The sequence below is a fragment of the Balearica regulorum genome, chromosome Z (assembly GCF_011004875.1).
Source record: "Balearica regulorum gibbericeps isolate bBalReg1 chromosome Z, bBalReg1.pri, whole genome shotgun sequence".
NCBI lineage: Eukaryota > Metazoa > Chordata > Aves > Gruiformes > Gruidae > Balearica > Balearica regulorum.
Genome location: NC_046220.1, coordinates 27,918,491 through 27,939,037, shown reverse-complemented (window position 1 = coordinate 27,939,037; position 20,547 = coordinate 27,918,491). Strand labels below are relative to the sequence as shown.

The 20,547-nt window shown below is 35.6% G+C and overlaps 1 protein-coding gene across 1 annotated transcript in view; it reads left to right on the top strand.

Moving 5' to 3' along the window:
- Nucleotides 1–20,547, top strand: part of PPIP5K2 (diphosphoinositol pentakisphosphate kinase 2) — a 56,942-nt gene that overhangs the window by 8,098 nt on the left and 28,297 nt on the right. Inside the window, exons 2-16 of the mRNA XM_075740839.1 lie at nt 5,915–6,316; nt 7,826–8,021; nt 8,739–8,829; nt 9,727–9,812; nt 11,189–11,343; nt 11,728–11,829; nt 13,611–13,772; nt 14,894–15,015; nt 15,868–15,969; nt 16,529–16,615; nt 17,572–17,647; nt 17,738–17,847; nt 18,874–18,959; nt 19,523–19,648; nt 19,764–19,885. Of these exons, the coding sequence (XP_075596954.1) occupies nt 6,173–6,316; nt 7,826–8,021; nt 8,739–8,829; nt 9,727–9,812; nt 11,189–11,343; nt 11,728–11,829; nt 13,611–13,772; nt 14,894–15,015; nt 15,868–15,969; nt 16,529–16,615; nt 17,572–17,647; nt 17,738–17,847; nt 18,874–18,959; nt 19,523–19,648; nt 19,764–19,885 (1,767 nt within the window). The 5' untranslated portion in view covers nt 5,915–6,172. The remainder of the gene's footprint in view (nt 1–5,914; nt 6,317–7,825; nt 8,022–8,738; nt 8,830–9,726; nt 9,813–11,188; nt 11,344–11,727; nt 11,830–13,610; nt 13,773–14,893; nt 15,016–15,867; nt 15,970–16,528; nt 16,616–17,571; nt 17,648–17,737; nt 17,848–18,873; nt 18,960–19,522; nt 19,649–19,763; nt 19,886–20,547) is intronic.

Here is a 20,547-nt window from a genome sequence, read left to right as displayed (position 1 = left end):
GAGCTAAAGGCTTTTCTTAGTTCCATGTTTCTTAATCAGCCTGTTATACCACTGACTGGAGCTTGTAAATTCCAGAAAATTGGAAACCTTTATATCCCTTTATATTTTCTGTGATTATTATTTGGTTTGGGTTTTGTTTTTTGTTGTTGTTGTGCACAAAGTATTATAAGGCTAAGACTGTAATATTCTTTATGGTTGAGGGATATTGCGATAGAGCTGCTCTACATCTTTTTTTCAAGATTTAGTCCATCTCAGTAAAGGGCTGACAGCTGCTACTTACCACCTCACAAGATGTGTGGTAGAACAGAACAATGTCTGTGTGTAAACGTTAATGTTTTGTGTTACTGCTATGTGACACAGCAGACATTGAATATTTAAGTAAATTGGAGAGGATATGTATCTTTTCCTCTGTGAGGTACAGCAATAAAGTCATGTATGGTTTGCTCACAGTGTCTTAAGCAGCTTCTGTGTCTCGACATCCTTTCCGTCTTTTTCTGGCTTCTGCCTGTCCTGTCTCTGTTCTCAGTCATCTGTCAGGCCTGAGGAAATGCTATTCTTGACCATGGGCCTTGTTAGTAATTCTAGAGTCTCACATTTAAATCTGAAGTATTACCAAGTTTCTTTGAATGATCTCTAGAAAGGTGTTACACATCCACACAGACCACTCAGGATCACAATCACTGCTGTCAGCTCTCTCAGAGTTCAGACTCCCTAGTTCTTTCTTCTTCCTGTCTCCCCTCTGCTGCCTCCACCATATTTTCTGCTCCATCAGCAACCCAACAAACTGGCTTTCTTTGGTGGTTTGTTACACCATAAATCATGTTGCAGAATTGGAATTTTAAGACAGGTAAAATGCCTCAGCATGAGTGAGGCAAACATTTTTGCTATTAAAGGTACTGTTAATGAAAATGTTAGGTATAGCGGTTCTAGCAGGAAGATCTTGAAAGTTTTTGTCATCTCACTGAGACTGCCTGAAAAATTGCTATTAAAATCATTCAGGTTTTAACTTGTTACTTTGAATTGGGGGAAGCTGGTAATGGACGCAGTTTGAATATGCCTACAACGATAAGAACTGAAACTTTAAAAGGAGCAATATGGGGGGGAGGGTGCAGGGGAGTGAGGTGTTATTGTTACGTATATATATGTACAGAATCATGTAAGCGATGAGCACCACTCAGGCTTCTTGTAGTTTCTTGTTTGTTAAATTCCACAATGTAAATGTCAGAAAGTGTTTTGTAGTTGTTTTGTTATAATGGCATTTCCAAAAATTGTTTTCCTGAGTGGTTTTATAGCTATTTAATGTATGATGTGTTGGTTTTTTTCTTGAGGTAACAGATGAGAAGCATTTTTACTCTAGTTTTGTTCCATTAGAGTGCAGTAGAGGCAGTGTGTATTTGTTCTTCTGATCGCTGTAGCGATACAAAAGAAAATCCGGTGAAATTCTTCTGTTTATACAGCAGTTGTATATGTTTTTATTAGTATTTGGAACATGGCTGTTAAAACTTTGAGCCTCTTTTACAGTTCAGACCACTGCTGCTCTGTTGAGCTGATTTGTTGCTGACAGTTACTGGAATGCTAATCTTTATGGTCTAAGTAAATACGGAAAACACCAGGGCTGGATTCCTGAGCTGCTGAAACATGTTGAATGGAGACAAGAAAACTTTTCATTTGTGGTGTTAAAACTTAGTGAGGACTATGTTTTAAATGTGCTGTTAGGAAAAACATATGTAGTTAAATGGTGGACTTAGAGTGCTTAGCAGGCCAACAAAATCTCTGATTCAAATACTGCCCTATTTGTATGTTAATGTTAAGTTTGTCTGTGTGTCATTTTGTATATTTAGAATGTTATTTTGTATACCTTCCATGAGTAAGTGATAATACTATCAGTTAAACTTAAGGATTTTTACTTCTCCTTTGCAGTGCACTATTGTTACTGGAAAGCGGCAAAAAAATTCACTCTCTAAGACTTATTTTGAAGTTTTAGAAAGCAGGCATTCTTTATTGCAGCACTGGGTGCACAGGGGATAACTCCACCTAACGTGCACACCCAAAAGACAAAACTAGCAAGTGTTTATACTATGTTAATATACATATTCAGTATATTTCCGAGTAGTGCTTATCACATTCATGGATTTTCCGGGAACTCGTTAGCATATGCTAATGTCTTTCGCCCATGTTTGTTGGCACCTCCAGGTGGTCCTCGGGGGTCTTCAGACTCAGTCCTGGTATCACATATACCTTATCCCTCAAGGCTGGTTTTGTGATCACCTTGGAACTTTCTTATCTTTGTGCATCTCTTCTTCCAAGGCCGAGCTGTTTAAAATGAGATTGTTCCAGAGCTTCTTATCTTACAACTAATTATTTTCTAAGTTACAATGGTTTCCCTTTTGTTTGGTTACATCTATTGAGCAATGGCTCTAATTGCTTGAATTGATCTTAATATTTCAATATTCACAGGTATCACTATTTTAATGCCGTCTAACTTATTAGGAAAAAACTGAGTGAGTTTATTTTAAGATGAGAATGTAAAATGAGTAGATTTACGGTTTTCTTTAAAAATTTTCTTTTCTTTTTTTTTTTTTTTTACCAAGATATATGGTAGTCACAAGTAGGAAGTTATACGACAGGTGGAATTAACAGACCATGTATTTGGATGGAAGTCCTTTTAATAAACAACACTTGTCAAATTACATTTTTCAAAATTAGCTGAGATTTTTTTTTAGCTGTAAGCTGTAAAACAAGCCTTGTGTAACAGCTGAAGTTTGAAGGGAACACAGTCTAATTAATTTTACCTGGAAAGGTCATTGCACGGTAGGAGATTGCTGGCTACCTATTCTTGATGCTCTCTTTGGAAATGGGTCAGCGTATATTCCAACACAAAGCTTTGGATTTTGTTTTGCTTACATTGCAATCTTCCATGATTGAGGCACGCATGTAATCTTCTAATCTTCACTGTCTGATGTGGCTTATGCTCATGCACCAAGTACAGGAGGATCTAACATAGAGTGTCTCTCCCCCTGTATTGCTACTGCTCACTTCTTAATACAGAAAAATGGTACTAGAAAGACTCCTCCCTGCTCCAGGGACAGCAAGATGGAATTCTGCATAGGGTACCATGTGTTGGGAGTTTCTTCCATCAGCATTGGCAGTACTTCTGGGGCAGGAAGACAGCTCCATCTTTTTGCTCTTCCATTTATTATTTCTCCTTGGTGTTCAGCTTGAGAACCCTGTTTTTATACAAGCACAGTCTTACTGCATTTTTGATGTCAGATAACTGTAGGTGTTTTTAGGAGACTTCTGTAAGTTGTTCACTGTAGTTGCAGTCCCTCACTCTCATATTTCTCTTTCCATGTCTCTCTTCTTGGACTCTTTAATTCACGCATTACAAGAAAGAAGGGGATTTCTCAATTTTAATAGTAGCCAAAGCATTTGGAGGGAAATAATTTTAACTTTCATCTCTGAAAGCATTTATTCTAAAAATTAATTTATTCATTATATCCTGACTCAAATTTATGCTAATGATAGTAGCTTACAGCATGTGCTGTCTGGTAGCCATAAGCAGTCAGAATGCCAATTTAAATGCAATTCAGTGAGTCCATGCAGTAGTTTACAAGCCTGAAAATTATCAGTGTCTTTTCTTGATCCTGTGTCTTTGGGCTTATTTTTAAAAACTGTCTGAAAACTCTGGGGCCCAGTGACGGTAGTGTAGAGTGGTAATCTAGCAATTCGTCCACCTTCAGATGGGTGAACAACATAATAAACCTTGCAGAAAATAATCTGTTAACTCCATACAGACTATGTGACTGTTCAAAGTCTGTTTTCCACAAACAAAGCTCCACTTGACAGGTTTACTTGCCACCAATAACACCAACACTCTCCAGATTCTTGAGTCAGGAAGGTAGAAAAACACTTAAGTTTCAGATAGGTTTGTTAGGGAATTTAACTTGTCAGGTTATATCTTTGTGTTATTTCTAGACAAATATGTTGTGCTTTCCCTTCAGTCTTTAGTTTTATGGTTTTTACTTGTTTTGAGAAGTATCACTTTGAGTTAGACTCAGTGCCAGAGATCCTCATGAAATAACTAGTCATTAATTGCCCATAAACTTCACAACTTCTGTTCTCAGTTAGTGCACTACGGGAATAGGTAGGGTAAAGAAAGCTTATAAAACCTCTTTTGATGACCTCCTGCTTATCTGCTTCAAGTGGTTGCTTTTCCTTCTTTATGAGAAAACCTCAGGTTTTAAAAATCTGTTAAGACACTTGTTTCCAGTTTACAGAATTTGGGTGGTGGGAGGGGAAGCTGACGCAACAGGAACTGTTAAACTTCATTTTCAGCTTTACCATTTTTTGGGGTCTTTTTTTTTTTAATACCATTTCAAAATTCTGTATTAGTTGCCAGTATATGTTGACAATAATCTCTGCCTTTCTGAAGCTTGCTAGAAATAGGATTTGGAAAGTTCACTTTCTTCAACCTTTCATAAACAGGATTGATTTATCTCAATACCCAATTTCTAACTCTCATGGGAGCAAGATGGATTAGGTGTTTGAAATTTCATTTTGTTCTTGTTGCTTGAAGGACAAATGGCTGCAGTTTCACATTATAAGGGAAAGTAGTTTTTCATTATCAGAATTGAAGGAGAGCAGATAGATAACAAATACATTGAAGAAATGAATCTTTTTAATCCTCTGATTTCACACCAGGATCCTTATGTGTCGGTTTGGACCTCAGCTTCAGCTTCTGGACTTAAAACAGCTGTATTGTTTGTCCATGTTTAACCTATTGCTCTCTGACTTAGGACAGATTCTTTCTGGGTAACTTTTGCTCTGTTTACCATACTCTTTCACAGGAAGCTGAATGGTTGATCACCATTGGGAATTTACTATTGCTTCACTTTGTTAATAGAACAGCCAAAGTAATTTTGACAGATATTTAAAGACAAATTCAATTCTGCTGAGACATCATTGTTGAATGGCACTTACGTAATGATCTGACAAACAACTTAACCTAAAGCATTTGCTCAGATGAGCTTCTAAACAAGTAACTGTTTATTAATTGTCTAAGTAGTAATAATGGATTGTAATTAATAGTATAAAGCCATGCACAACTTACAGCAAGAACGGTTACCTAGTTAAAACAACAGAAGACTGAGCTCTGAGTCTCTGTTTCTCTATACAAGTTATTTGGCCAAGATTTTATTTTCACATGACTGATTAAAAGGGTACAATATTTGTTTACTTCACTGGTACATTTGTGCTTAGAAGTACTTTTGACAGAAGGGAGTGCTAGTGTACATCTCTGTAAATACTAATTTTTCAGTGTGAAAATAAAGCAATACTTTGGAAATAAGTAAGCAAAAATCAAGCTGGCACATACATTCTGCTTTCACACCGAAGATTCACTCAGTTTTTGAAAGGATACGTTTCTATTTTAGAATAGTCCTAATGGAAGCTTTATATGCTTTTTCATTAGCATTTTTGTCTGTTTGCCATTGCCATTTGATCAGGAAACTTGGGGAAAAAGCAGCTCATGACAGGGATGGTGAGTTAAATGTCAGAAATGCTGGAGAAGATTTTTGTTGTGTTATCTTTTTATAAAAGATATACTCTGCACTTTACCCTTCTTAAACTAGGAAAAAAATACATTTGACAGTTTTTACTTTCATGAGTTATATTGTCTATTTTTAAAATGTCTGCATCAGTAGTTTCAAAATGTCTTGAAATTATTCTCCCTGCTCAAAACATACATGTAGAAGTGTAGGCTGTGTAGTGTGCATGGATTTATTTCTGATGATTTGCTCAGAGGTATGCAAATGTCCAAGCGGTTTTTCTTAAATAAGAAGGGTTTATTTTTATGTGCCTTTATTAAGTGTGTTTTCTTCTTTTTGTTGTTTGTTTGTTTGGATATTTCTTTCAGGTTAAAAATTTGTTGTATCATCTCAGGGAAGCAGTAGCCTATTGTGGGTTTCTTGGAGCAGCAACTCAACCCAGTAATGAGCAGATGATACCAGTTAAACAGTGTCTGGCAGACAACATCATCACACTGGCAACACTGCACCAGCAGTATCAAAGAGCTGGGGACTTCAGTGTTCCCGAGTCAGCAGGAAACATGCCCAGTATCTCAGCTGCCAAAGTGGCTGCAGTTTCTACATAGATCTCTGTAGATCTTGTAACCATGTCTGTTAGGGCAACAGAGAATGATCCTCCTAGATTCTTCGTGGGTGGAGAAGATGGAGAAGAATTACTGGACTCTGCCAGATCTACAGATTATGAACACTTCTATGACCATGGGGAAGAAGAGGAGGAAGAGTATGACTCTGTATGTATTGTAGGGACACGTGTTTACTATTCTGTATGTTCTCTAGCATTATTTTACTTTGAAATGGTATTAGATCACAGAAGTCTAATACTGAAGTGGTGTTCTGAATTGGGAAATTGTTCCTATTCAGAAAATGATCTGTCAGTTATCTTTGGAAATGCAGCATACTTGAAAAGTAAGTATACCTTGAACTTTGAAGTAGATGTATTTGACTTTAATACAGAGTTTCAGGGCAGCTGAGGTTGATGTGCTAGCCTTGCAGATGTGATTTGGATTTTGGGAGTGAACTTGATGGCATAAGCCTTCATTTAATTTATTTGGATAATTAGTAGCAAAAACCCGATTTTTCTTTTGTGTGTGTTATCAACTGTTGGAGAGTTAACTGTTGATTTTTCAGTTTGAACAGACTCAGCATTTCTTTTTTCATCTTGTTGTTTTCATTAAGATCTGACATGTTTCCATTCTTCTTCCTTACCTTGGTGTATAGAAAGTGCATGCTAATCTTAAGTTCTACCTTAGTTTATTATCCTTGCAGAGTGTTCTGAATTGTATTTTAGCACTGTGCTTACCAATTTTTAATTTAAGACAAAAACTCTTAATCATTTTCTTAGCTGTATTTTGCTGTTCTTTTAGTCTGTAACATTTCACTTTAGGGAATAGCCAGGTTAAATTTTCACTGATTGCAAGAATGTCTAAAAAAATGTAAATGCAAGGAAGTGTTAGTAAAACACTTCGCCATGATTAACAATAACTTGGAAATGCAGAGAAGTAGTGCGAAGTTAGCAGCTCAGACAGCTCTATTCAGTCAGTGCATTTTAGCAAGGGAAGGTAATTGGCTACGTTTTGAAAGAACAGTAAGATGAAATAAAAGATTGTTCTGGGGTTTTTTTTGTTTGTTTCTTTTTAAACAGAGTAGGTTGGCTTTTGCACTTAGGAATACCGTTAGGGTAAAGAAATTTTTAAAGGCTTATAACATGAAAGAAAACACAGACTATACAGAAGAAAAGTGGAACTGTCTGCACAAAATAGCTCAGAAATCTAGAACAGAATTTTCTTGTTTACTAGTTTTCCTGTTCATAATTCACTTGTATTATTAGGTAGTAAGATGAGAAGCCTTGTAACTACTAAGTAGATGTAGAAAAATTAAATAGTTTAAAAATGAATTGCTAGTTAATTTCAGAGTAACCCATAAGTATGATTTCATTCAGATTTGACATTTCTGACTTAAATTTTGATCCTGTGTATTTGTTCCTGATACAATACTCAAAAAAAGTAGTGTAAAGCTATTGAATAGTTTCATTTTTTGAGACATTTTTCATAAAGATGCAGTGTGGCATATTGTCATGCTGCATTTTGTTACCTGCTAGCCATTTACCTAATTAAAGACTAAATTAAAGGTAGTAGGTGAATTTTAACAGAAAATATCTGTTCTACTGTTGTGCTGCTAAAACTGTGTTATGTTCTGAGAAAACTTAAAAATAATTTCTTTTCCCCGCCTCCACTCTGTAGCCACCAGAAAGACAAATTGCAGTTGGGATTTGTTCAATGGCGAAGAAATCAAAGTCCAAACCAATGAAAGAAATTCTTGAACGCCTCTCCATGTTTAAGTACATAACTGTGGTAATATTTGAAGAGGATGTAATTTTGAATGAACCAGTAGAAAACTGGCCTTTATGTGACTGTCTCATTTCTTTTCATTCTAAAGGTAAGTCTTCTAATAATATCATAAATATTTTGACATTAAATAGTTTAACCAGTTTGAGGGTCTTTTAAATTTTTTTTGTCTTGGTAGTTTTATTGGATTTTCCTGAAGTGATTCATTTGTCTTGTTTAATATAATACAACTGACTTGTAAAATTCAAGCTTTTTAAATGCTACTGTTTTCATTGGCTGAGAAGGTCCTGTCTGACATGGTATTTAAAATAGCTATTCCATTGGTAAATATTTGTGGAGCCAATGGAAATGGTGATCTAATACTTGGTCCCACAGCTGTGGAGGCAAGTTGCTTTCTCAATGGGAGTGTTGAGTCTCTGGCCACTTGTTTGTGTATCTCTGCTAATATCTAGGGCTATTTTGTTGGGCTGAGCAGTGAACCAGAGATGAGTAGACTGAAGTTAAAAATCCTATTTTCAGGCAGAGGCACTAAAAGCCTTAGTTCTGGCCCTGTGTAAGTGGAGGGCATGTTGAGTGAGAAGGAGGGAATTGAAGACAGGACCACGTCTTTTGGCAGCCTATACTGAAATAAGACTGTAGTTTCATGATAGTCTTAAGCTGACGTTACGTGTGTCTATAGTTGAGGGAGTATCCTCCCACTTCAGTCATATCTCTGGTTGTACTACAAAGCTTGAATATGAAGGTTCCAAACTATTTACTGGTGTTGGGTCTTGCAGTTTTAATTTATTTGCCTTAATAAATATTTTAGGATTTCCACTGGACAAAGCAGTTGCCTATGCAAAACTCAGGAGTCCATTCATAATCAATGACTTGAATATGCAGTATCATATACAAGACAGGCAAGTAACACTAATTACCTTTAAACAGCAAACTACTTTTAAGTTGGAGACTGTGACAATCTGTTGGTATTGCATAGCAACAGTTCCAGTGTATTGTACAGTAGTCTAAATAAAATTGCAGTGAATGTTGTGTTTTATTAATGGATGCATAGTTTTCTGGGATATGTCTTTAGGTGTGTTTTTTCTTTAACCACTTTTATATTGATACATCTGAAGATTTACCAAGGTAGAAATTTGGTGATACATTTGTCTAAAGCTTAGCAAATAAAGAAGTTTAAACTCTGAAAATATGTATACCATAAGTATGTATAGCAACTGTACAACTTCCTATAATTGTAGAATTGATATGATTTACTAAAGGTGTTTTTTTCTTTTAAGTGGATACTTAACAGAAGTTGTTGGTATTCAAAGATCATGTGGTTATTCAAAGTCAGTTTTCTTCTGGGGGTGCAATCATGCATAGCAAATATTACAAAACAATAGTGAGCAAAATAGATAAACAGCGGAGCCTTCTGAACAGTGACAAGACTTGCTATTTTGGATGCCTTCACTTTCTGTCTTGTATAAACTTTTTCAACCCTTCATTTTAGTAATCTCCTTTAACAAGAGAATTGCTCTATGTAAATTGCTGTAGCACTGCCAGAGTGGAGAGGGCAGGACTGGCATAGCAAATTACATTTTTTATTGATATTGATGAGATCACTGCAAAGGTACAGCTATGTTGGTAACCTTTAAAGCATTATATTAATAAGTAGACTATTATATATGTAATCTTAGCCTGTGTGATTTTAAAAAAAAATTATATGTATTTTTCTCCTCCCTTACTCATGGACTGTAAAATACAAATATTGGCAGGATTTGCTGTCTTACTGTGCAACTTTTGTTCTTTTCTTCTAGGAGAGAAGTATACAGTATTCTTAAAGCTGAAGGCATTTTACTTCCTCGCTATGCAGTTCTGAACCGTGATCCAAACAATCCCCAAGGTAAAAACTGATGACTAAAATATCAACCATTGCCATCTCTTTGTTTCCACTGAAGAACAGTACGTACATAGTGGAAAGCTATATTTCACTTGCCAGAAAATTAATTAATTGGTGTAGAGGTTGATTTCTTCTGTGGTATTTGAAGTATTGTTGTGGATTAACTCCTCCTGGCTGTGGGGGCAGTATGTGAAACAGAAAATGCTTTGTAAGCCCTGTTCAGCAATAAGGAAAATGTCAAGACTGTTCTGATCACAGATTCAAAACACAGCACTATATCAGCTGCTGTGAAGAAAATTAACTCCATCCCAGCCGAAGGCAGTACAAGTATGCCTCTGAAAAGCATGATTCTGAAGCCTGGGATCACAATCCTTGCACAGCCATCATAGAACAACTAGAATATAAAGGCCTCAAAACTCAAACTGAGATTCTAATATGTCACCAAAGACAGCAGCATTCATGATGTTACATTACCCACAATAATTAGTAATTTTACTTAGGAAAGTAATATTGACAGAAACAAGTCAAGCTATTGAATACTTTCTCTTCTAAGTACAAGCAACCATGTAAGGGAAATCTAGTCCAGACAGATCGGCAAATTATATACTCTGAATATAAATTGGAATTAATTTTTTCTGTACCTGAAAACAAACTTAACAGCTTTATTCTACTAAAACGAATAGGAGATTGCAATGTCAGGTCAAGACACAAGAGTAAGAGATAAGAAAAAATAAAGAAAATTGAACTATTACTGTGGTGTAGCTCTTAAGAGGTAGGGAATTTTAAGTTAAAAGGTCTGGATAATCTAGGGGGACAATTACTCATTTATGCTACAGAACTCAAATAAAAGCTACTGCAAACAGCCAACCAGTAGTGAAGAGATTACTGATCCCTCATTCCAGAGGACCTAGTTCTCTGTGCAAGATGCATCAATCACACAGTATGAGACACTTCTCAGCCTGTTAAAAGTACTATTGCATCTGGCACCACAGCATAGTTGCTGTCCATCTGCCATCCCCCTGATATTTCAGAGACAGGCATGGAGGAAAGACAAACAGCCCTACCCCCTGTCTACAAAACATTTCCAAAAAAATACCCATGCAAGCTTATGCATCTGTAGGAGATGATTTCCTGTCTGACACTGAGGGAATCAACAGAAATCCTGGAATGTAATATTAAAGTAACATAATATACGCATGGTACAGCAGATGTGTTTAGCACATGATCATCAAGTCTTTGTGCAGTCAGTAACAAATCAGTGAACCAAAAATGTAATGTAGTCTTTTTTTTTTTTGAACGTACAAAATTATCTCAAATCTCTAATAATTTCATTCCATGAATATATTATTACATCTCTGTTTTTCACACTGTTTCTTCAGAATGCAACTTGATTGAAGGAGAAGATCATGTGGAAGTGAATGGAGAAATTTTCCAAAAGCCTTTTGTAGAAAAGCCAGTTAGTGCTGAGGACCACAATGTTTACATTTATTATCCAACATCTGCTGGAGGTGGAAGCCAGAGGCTCTTTCGAAAGGTAAGGATGTTGTACAAAGCTATTGAAAAGTTGTAGATGTCTAACAGAATTGCAGAGTAATTCTGTCCTATCCATATGTTAGCTGGGACCTGTTTTGTCATGTCTTGCTTTTGCTGAGTAGTGGCAGATCAGAGAAACGCATTTCAGGACAACATGTAGATTGTTCCTTGCAGTAGATTGTCAGCCACTGCAGATTCTTGTAGGTAAAAGAAGTGTACAGTGCACTTTTAGAATCTTAGAAAAATCTTTTGGGAACGATCAAAACTTGCTTGCTTCATTTGGTACAGGAGATGTTTTCTCAGTACAAGTGTGTTATTGTAAGGAGTTTTAAAGCTTCTCAGGCATTAGCCTATGAGTTTATTAATAGAAAAATATTCATTTCAGATTGGCAGCAGAAGCAGTGTTTATTCCCCTGAAAGCAGTGTGAGAAAAACAGGCTCCTATATTTATGAGGAATTCATGCCTACAGATGGCACTGATGTGAAGGTATGACAACTGTGCATTCTTATTTATATTTAGAACAATCAAGTACTCCAAGAGCTTGTCAGTTTTAAAGATGAAAGTATATCATTTTGTCAAGGATTAATTTTAATGAAGTTTTGACACAGTTCATAAGTAAAGAATGTAATTCTTATTCTAGCTAAACACAGTACTTGTAATGTAAAACAGCTTTGCTTATGTTGTTGACATCAAGTGTTGGAGGTTTATTACGCAACACATTGTCTTTCTTTTTTGTACTGTGTTAATGCCAAAACAGCATATACTTTTCCGTGTAAACAGATAGATGCTGCCTAGGTATTGTATCTGAAGGTTATAAAGAAATCTCTAATTCAAATAGATTTTACCAACTATCTTAGTATTCTAATTAATAAATAAAAGTTACTAAAATTATATGAAATTGCAGAAAATAATGCATTGACTTTATCTGTAATTATTTTCACTTTTTTGTTCATTTATTTTCCTAACATGTAAAGAATAGGTGTCAAAGAGTGCTAAAATAGAGCAGTAACAGAATAGGTATTAAGCCAGCCATAGATGGAGATTGCTTTCTTTCCCTTTGTGTTAGTTCCAGCTATTTTAAGCCCATTGCAAAACATGTGAAACAAGTGTTTTACAATATGCATGGAAGTTCACTGTATTTAGACAAAAAGTGGAGATTTAAAGAGTGTGAGATCTAATCCAACCTGAGGTTAAAGAGCCCTTTTATCAAGTGCAGTCAACTTCTTCCACTTGGTGACATGAGGGAAATGCTCATTTTATGTTCTCAAATTCCCTGTTAAGTTGCTATGTTTTCATAAGCTATACTCTTCAGATGTACTGTGCAACACTTTGCAATAGGTTAATCTGAGTTTACAGACAACTGTGTAAGAGCTTTACAAACTGTTCCCAAAGAGAAGAGTTTCTTGCAACCTGAAGAGATGCAAATGAATTGAGGGGTGGGGACTATTTTGACTACTTGTACTGTAGTCATCAAGCAGCAGCTGTGAACATTAAAACCCCAAGTAAATAATGGATTTTCTTCAAGTAACAACACTGTCAGCTTTATATTAGGCAGCTTCACCCAACTCAGCCTCTTGGCTGAATTTACTAAATTGGCAGTATTTGTAATCACTTGCTTTAGTTGAATACTTTTTTATCAGAGCTTAGAGTTGTGTTTTTAAAGTGACAGTAGCCCATTTTTGAGAGCTGCTGACAAGTCTCTTCTAGCGTATGCCCCAGTCCTTTCAGTGAGCACCAAAACTGTGGCAGAGCAGATAGCACAATCATTCTCTCAAGCCCTGGCCTTGTCATGCTAAAACTGGGCAGATCTTTCCTTTGTTTAGTCCTGCCTAAAGTATGAAAATATTTTTAATAAAGATAGTTGCTTAGTCCTGCAGCCAGATTTCCATAATCAAGTAAACTGCAATAATTCTCAAATTAATCTGCTCTCCAAGTTCTGCAGATGTTTTGGAGAGGAAAACATTATTCTTTACCTTTGTACCACCATAATTAAGGAATTCATTTGTATTCACAAGTTTTATAATTTTTTTTCTTTACCTCCACTCCAGCTCCTCTTGTTTTATCCTAGGTTGTCAGTGAATGATGAGTGTTCTCTGAAGGCAGAGGATGCCATTGAAGAACGTACTTTAGAGTGACATTTTCAGTGATGAAAGGAGCTACTATCTTTTGAAGTCATTATCACATTTGACATAAATTTAGCAAAATGTGTTCATATATGTAATGTACTTCAATTACACTGAATCAAGAGTTCATGTTTTTCAATAAAGGTGTACACGGTAGGCCCAGACTATGCTCATGCTGAAGCCCGGAAGTCTCCAGCTCTGGATGGCAAGGTAGAACGAGATAGTGAAGGAAAAGAAGTGAGGTATCCGGTTATCCTGAATGCAAGAGAGAAGTTAATTGCTTGGAAAGTATGCCTTGCATTTAAAGTAAGCCAATTGTGTTCCTATCTGATCAAACATTTAGTGTTAATTAGTTGTTTACCACATGAAACTTCTGTAGGGTTTTAGTGTACAGACCCAGCAGTGATAATTGCTGCAGAACTTCTAAGAAGGTGAAAAGTTGAACTTCCACATCCACATCTTCTTTTGATCTTGAAGAATTCTTCCTTTAATGCATAGGAAAGTTCTGGATGGGTTGCCTGAGTTTCCTGAATTCACGTGTGGCTATTGTGATTTGCTAGTCCACAGTGTGTCTGTTCTATGCATAATATTCACACATTTTGTTGATGGTTTCTAAGTCAGCAAAACACAATTTCAGTAGTTAAGTTTTTGTAACTTTTGTTACCTAGAGTTTATATCGGCCCAATTAAATATTAATTTGGTACTGACATGACTTGGTCCTTATCTGAAGTGTTTGGTAGTTTCCAGTTTTGTGTAGTTTAAGATATCTTTGTTCAAAACTTCATCCAATCTCTTACCCTTCTTTCACCTGTCTTATTAAAAGGTTGTCTTTCAGTCAGTCTCATTACCTGTGTGTAACTATGATGGTATTCTGCAGCCTGTAGGGTGTGAACCTCTGTCACCTAGCAAAGTGGACTTTGAGATCTAGAAAAGTAATCCATTGCAATAGCATCTACTATCCTGTACTAATAATGTCAATATGATGTCAATGTCAAAACTATCCTGTCAAATTTAAATTTGGACAAAAATGTTTTTTCAATATTTTGTCATTTCTCGCCTGCCACCCTTAAAAACTATGTGTAGGAGGAAACCACTGTCAGAATGGGGAATTTGTCGGCTCATCATTGCTTGTACGGTAGATCTTGAAGGTTAAGTTTGCGTGCATGTGGACTTCAATACTGATACTGCTAGCGATATGTAGGAAGGATAAAATCAAGTTGGGGATGCAAAGTTAAAAATGAGAAGATGTTTACATGACATGAGCCAAACTAACATGGAACTGGCAAGAAGTACGAAGTATAAAATCTGTCACATTTTTGTTATGTTTTCAGATGAATACCATGTTAAAATACAAAGTTTATTTAGAATAAGCAATCCTAAGGAAGCTGATCAATGACTTGATCATTGACTTTTATTCTTAAAAACAGCAAACAGTTTGTGGCTTTGATTTGCTGCGTGCTAATGGACAGTCCTATGTCTGTGATGTGAATGGCTTCAGTTTTGTGAAAAACTCCATGAAATACTATGATGATTGTGCTAAGATACTGGGGTAAGAGTTTACTGATTTATTTCGGGAGTTTTGCTTATTCATTCTGTTGTATGTGACTATAGTTTATATACTTCTTATTCCTAAATTAATCATGTAGAACGAAATATCACATAAAATAAGTCCTTAAATTAAAAAATAAAATAAATATTGAAAAGAATCTTTAAAATATTAAAAAGAATCCTAAATCAATAAATAAATACTATATAAATTCCCTATTCCTAAAATCATCCAAAACATCTGAGTCTGAGTATTTTGTGAACACTTAAAGCTAACTGAATAAGTATTTTGAAAGCTGGTTTAAGTTCTTAAAAGCAGTTGAGATTTTTCTCAAGTAGAGAAGCACCACTGGATGGTTATGCTTGCTGCTGTTTAATATGTGCCCAAATTAATGTACATTGTCCTTGATCTGAAGCTGGTGTATACTTGTGTGTTTGTGGATTTCATACTGGTAAATCCAGTTACTCTTTGATGAGAGTGACTTGCTGATTATCAGGAACTTTCAGTTAGGCAATGGAGTCAGGTATCTGAATATTTAAACAAACAAGACTAAGTCATGCCCAAGGAACTCTTTTAGGAACTGGAGTTCAACACCAGGTTTCTTACAAATCCAGGGCCATTAGGCTAGTGTTATCTCTGTAGCAGTTGTCGTAGCTTTAAATTGTTGTTTAAGTAGGTTTTTATTATGCAATTAAAAGAAAAATATGCATTTAGAGACTTATGACCACTAGTACTCTAAAACCACATTGATAAAAATGCATGTGTAATCTATTTGGTTTGTAGTTTGTATGCGTTGTATAAGCTGTGCTTTCAACTTAGTGGTTTTTTTTTTTTCTTTTTAACTCCTTTTTTTAGAAATATCATAATGAGAGAACTTGCTCCCCAGTTTCAGATACCATGGTCAATTCCTTTGGAAGCTGAAGATATCCCTATTGTGCCAACCACCTCTGGAACAATGTAAGAAAACAGTAGCTACATCTGAATTGTGCAAACTCCTCATGTAACTTTTGTGTGAATTTTTTTTTCTCTTCACAAGGTGTTCCCATTTTGGCCTATGAACACTTGTTTTGTGTGATGAAAACAAGGAAGGAATCACAGTTGCTATGCCAGCAATCAGAGTTTCTGACCCTTAGTCAAGCTGAGTATAGAACAGCAGATTTTCAAGTGTAGTGTCTTTTATGCATAGCTTCCTTCACTGCTAATCATTGTTCCAGCACCAACTTAATATGCATTTCTAATAAACATGCTCTCTCATTTAATGAACCTCAAAATTGTTGTTTTATAAACTACTTAAAATAGATATTCTGTAGTTACCCAAGTCTTAAAATCAATATTTGTATTTTATACCTTACATCATTTTCAGTTAACCTTATATTCTTGCACGTCCTTCCATCACTTCTGTAGTTATATCAGATAACTACCACTTTGTCGATTGTCTTGATTCATGGTGGTTTTAATATTAAATAAAAGACCTTCATATATAGAATTGTGAAATATAACTCTCTTGAAATTTCAGGATGGAGCTTAGATGTGTTATAGCTGTAATACGCCATGGGGACCGAACACCAAAACAAAAAATGAAAATGGAAGTAAAACATCAGAAGTAAGTAGAATCTTGGTAAAAATTAGTTTGGATGCTTTAGAGCAGAGCTCACTTCTTGTGGATGTGCAAGCAACAAATTGAGCAGGAATATCATGATACAAGTTGGTTTTTTGTTTTGTTTTCTTTTAAATCCAACTGATGTTGCAGCTAATTAAGAAGCATGCACCTCTCTTTCTAATAGGACTGTCAAATTACTTGTGCAGAGTTCCTTCATCATATACTGTGCCTTGTGAACAGTCCTGCTTGATCTTAACAAAAATGCGTTTAACACTATAGATGTCTTTATTCAAAATAAAGCAGCAGAAAATATTTCTGGTTCACTGTTTGACCATGACTTCTGCCTTTCTCTTTTCATCATAACCATTCTTCTGTGAGCTGTCATCTTACTGCATCACATTTTTGTCTTTTACTTTTGTCAAAAGTAAAAGTCATCAAAGTTTGATGACTCTGAATTTCTTGTAGATACAACTTTTATGTTAGCACTCATAAAATGCCTTACATAATTGACCTGGAATTAGTTGCAATTTCAATAAAGAAGTAATTATTTGTTTTGGGACTAGATTCTTGTATTCAGACATACTTGCTGTAAATGTGTAGGACTGCTTATTTGGTGTTTTTGGTCCCTACTGTTCAGGATCATTCTTGAAGATTAAGAATTTACATAGCTATATATTCAAATATTACGTCATTTGATATCTTGAATGCTTTTACTTTTTTAACACTTAGCAAGTCAGTAAGAGAACATTTTTAGTGCTCTTCTGTAATATGTTGAAGACTTTCTTGGGAAATGAGATTTGAATAAATGTTGGTTTAACCTTTGTAGTGCAGGTTTTAACATGCTTTTCAAATAGTGTAAAGGTGCTAATTTCAGACCGCTTTAAGAGCCACTTGTTCACGCAGTATTTTAACTTATTAACTACTTTTTTTTTTTTTTTAATCACTTCTTTCTTTTAAAGGTTTTTTGATCTCTTTGAAAAATGTGATGGATATAAATCTGGAAAACTAAAATTGAAAAAACCAAAACAGTTACAGGCAAGTTTGTCTTTATTTTCTTGCTGTGGTATTTTATTTTATAGGTAGAAGATTAATTATTTAAGTAAATCCTATATTTCATTTCTTTAGGAAGTGCTTGATATAGCAAGGCAACTCCTTGTAGAACTTGGGCAAAACAATGATTCTGAAATTGAAGAAAGTAAAGCAAAACTTGAGCAGCTGAAGACTGTGTTAGAAATGTAAGTGTCTAATTTTCAGGCTTCATAGCATAAAGTTGTATCTGCTATTTTGACCTGTTTGACCAGTTACTGCTTGGATTGCGATGGTTACCAAATACGTAATGATGTGTTAATTCAAGCACAGGGGTTATCAAGAGAAAGGATGTCATGTTTGACATTATGAAGGAGAACTAGGCCATCTCTATGTGGGGTTTTTTCCCCTTGTGTTTTTAATTGAACTTACTGCTTTATCTAGTATCTCAGTATACTTTCCACATGAAAAAGTTACTTTCTTTGATCTCAAATTTTATCTTCTTATATGTTTTTAAAGTATTTGAGGGCAGGGTCTGCTTCTTGCAGTGTGTGACATAATGAAGTCTGATGGAACCAGTAAGAACTTTCACTGTGTGTGTACAGCAAACTTGGAGGATTCTAATAATAAGGTTTTGTGTATTAAGCCTGAAATATTTAATAATTTTAAAGACAAGATAAAAACCTAAGGCTTCAAGGTTTGTAAATATCTAGGGTCTTGGAACTCTAAATGGTAGTAGGTAACTTTAATCTAAAAAAAATCAGGGCAAAGACAGTTATTGAAATTTATGACAATTGTTTGAAATACGGGGTTCTGCTTGAGAACTTAATGGACTAATAAAATAGCGGCCATCTACGCTGCCAGATGAGATTCTGGATAGTGATAGCCACTGTAGTTGTGGATCTGAACAGATAAATTACTCGTCCAATCTGCAAATGCTCTTTTTTTTTGCCTTTTTTTTTTTTCAGTTTTATGTTCAGTGTTGTGAAAAAAAAGTAGTAGACAGTATTTTAAAATGTTTTATTGTAGAATGGTTGTTATTTCTGTAGTCATTCTGTGCTTGTTGAATTAGGTTTGTTCTAAGCACTGCTTCAGTAAATGGTGGTCAAATGCATAAATTAATGACCAGCATAGATTTATTATATCCTGTTATAGGAGCATAGCAGATTTGGAGGAAAATATTTAAAATGTTTCTCTCCCTTTTCCCCTCTTGCTTTTCCCTCTTGCTGCTTCAGGTATGGGCATTTTTCAGGCATAAATCGCAAAGTTCAATTAACGTATCTTCCTCATGGTTGCCCAAAGACTTCCAGTGAAGAGGAAGGTATTGTATTATATTTGCACCTAATCACTTAATATCATGTATGTTTAAATGGTCATGGACTAGTGGTATAACGTCTTGATGTTAAGAAGAAGGAATTTGTTGTTTTGAATAAATATTTGTATTGTTGGCAGATATTCAGAGTCTCTTAATCTGCTGAATTGTACACCTAAGAGTATGTAGTAAATTTGTATTCTAACACTGCTTTTTTGTAAGAGAAAAGTAGAGTGAAAAGAGGCTTCAGTGATTCACCAGAAATGCTGCTTTGGGGCTGGGAAAATCCAACTCAACATTTATTGCTGTCTTTAAAACTTATATAAGCTTTTCTAGTCCTTGACCCATGGTTATTGACTGGAATAACTGTAGGGTATTTAGCAGCCAGTTTGTTTTAATTTTTCTCCAGTTCAATACTTTCTTAATGTTAAAATGCCACTGAAGAGTCATAATGTTGAAGAGATCCTTTACAGAAGCCCTGCACAGTCCAAATATTCTTGTTCATATGCAAAGAAGCCCCAAAGATTTATAATACACTTAACTACTAAACTCCTCTCTCTGTGTACAATTAGATAATAGAAGAAATGAGCCATCCCTGCTTCTGGTTCTAAAATGGGGAGGAGAATTGACCCCTGCAGGCAGGGTTCAAGCAGAGGAGCTCGGAAGGGCTTTCAGGTGTATGTATCCAGGTGGACAAGGTAAAAAAAAAAAAAAAAAAAAAAAAAAAAATTAAAAATGTATTGAATAGCATAAATCTGTTTTGAAGATAACCAAGTGCCAAATGAAAGTTTGAGCAAAATATTTGTTTGGTAGGAGATTATGCTGGATTTCCTGGATGTGGTTTGCTTAGATTACATAGCACTTACCGACATGATCTCAAAATCTACGCTTCTGATGAGGGACGAGTTCAGATGACTGCGGCAGCTTTTGCAAAGGTACAATGTGAAATTGTATTTTCATATTAAACATTCTGATGTTCTTAAGTTGTTGGGTTTTTTTCTTTTGAAGATCGGAGATTTATGGTTTATTAAAGTCCACAATGTATAATGAGGCTGTGTTTTAAAAGAAATATATCTTCAAAGATTATTTCGTTCAATGTAAGAAGTAATCCAATTAATGTGCCAAGGATTTGAAGTTCTTTGGGCAGATGGAGACAGGTTTTAATTATAAAGCCCTAGCAATATACCGTTCCAGTAATAACCACCAAAATCATAGAATGGTTTGGGTTTGAAGGGACCTTAAAGATCATCTAGTTCCAACCCCCCTGCCATGGGCAAGGACTCCCTCCACTAGACCAGGTTGCCACAAAGCCCCATCCAACCTGGCCTTGAACACTTCCAGGGAGGGGGCATCCACAACTTCTCTGGGCAACCTGTGCCAGTGCCTCACCACCCTCACAGTAAAGAATTTATTCCTAATACCTAATCTAAATCTACCTTCTTTTAGTTTAAACCCATTACCCCTTGTCCTATCCCTACATGCCCTTGTAAACATGCCCCATCTTTCCCGTAGGCCCCCCTTACATACGGGAAGGCTGGTGTAAGGTCTGCCCAGAGCCTTCTCATCTTCAGGCTGAACAAGCCCAATTCTCTCAGCG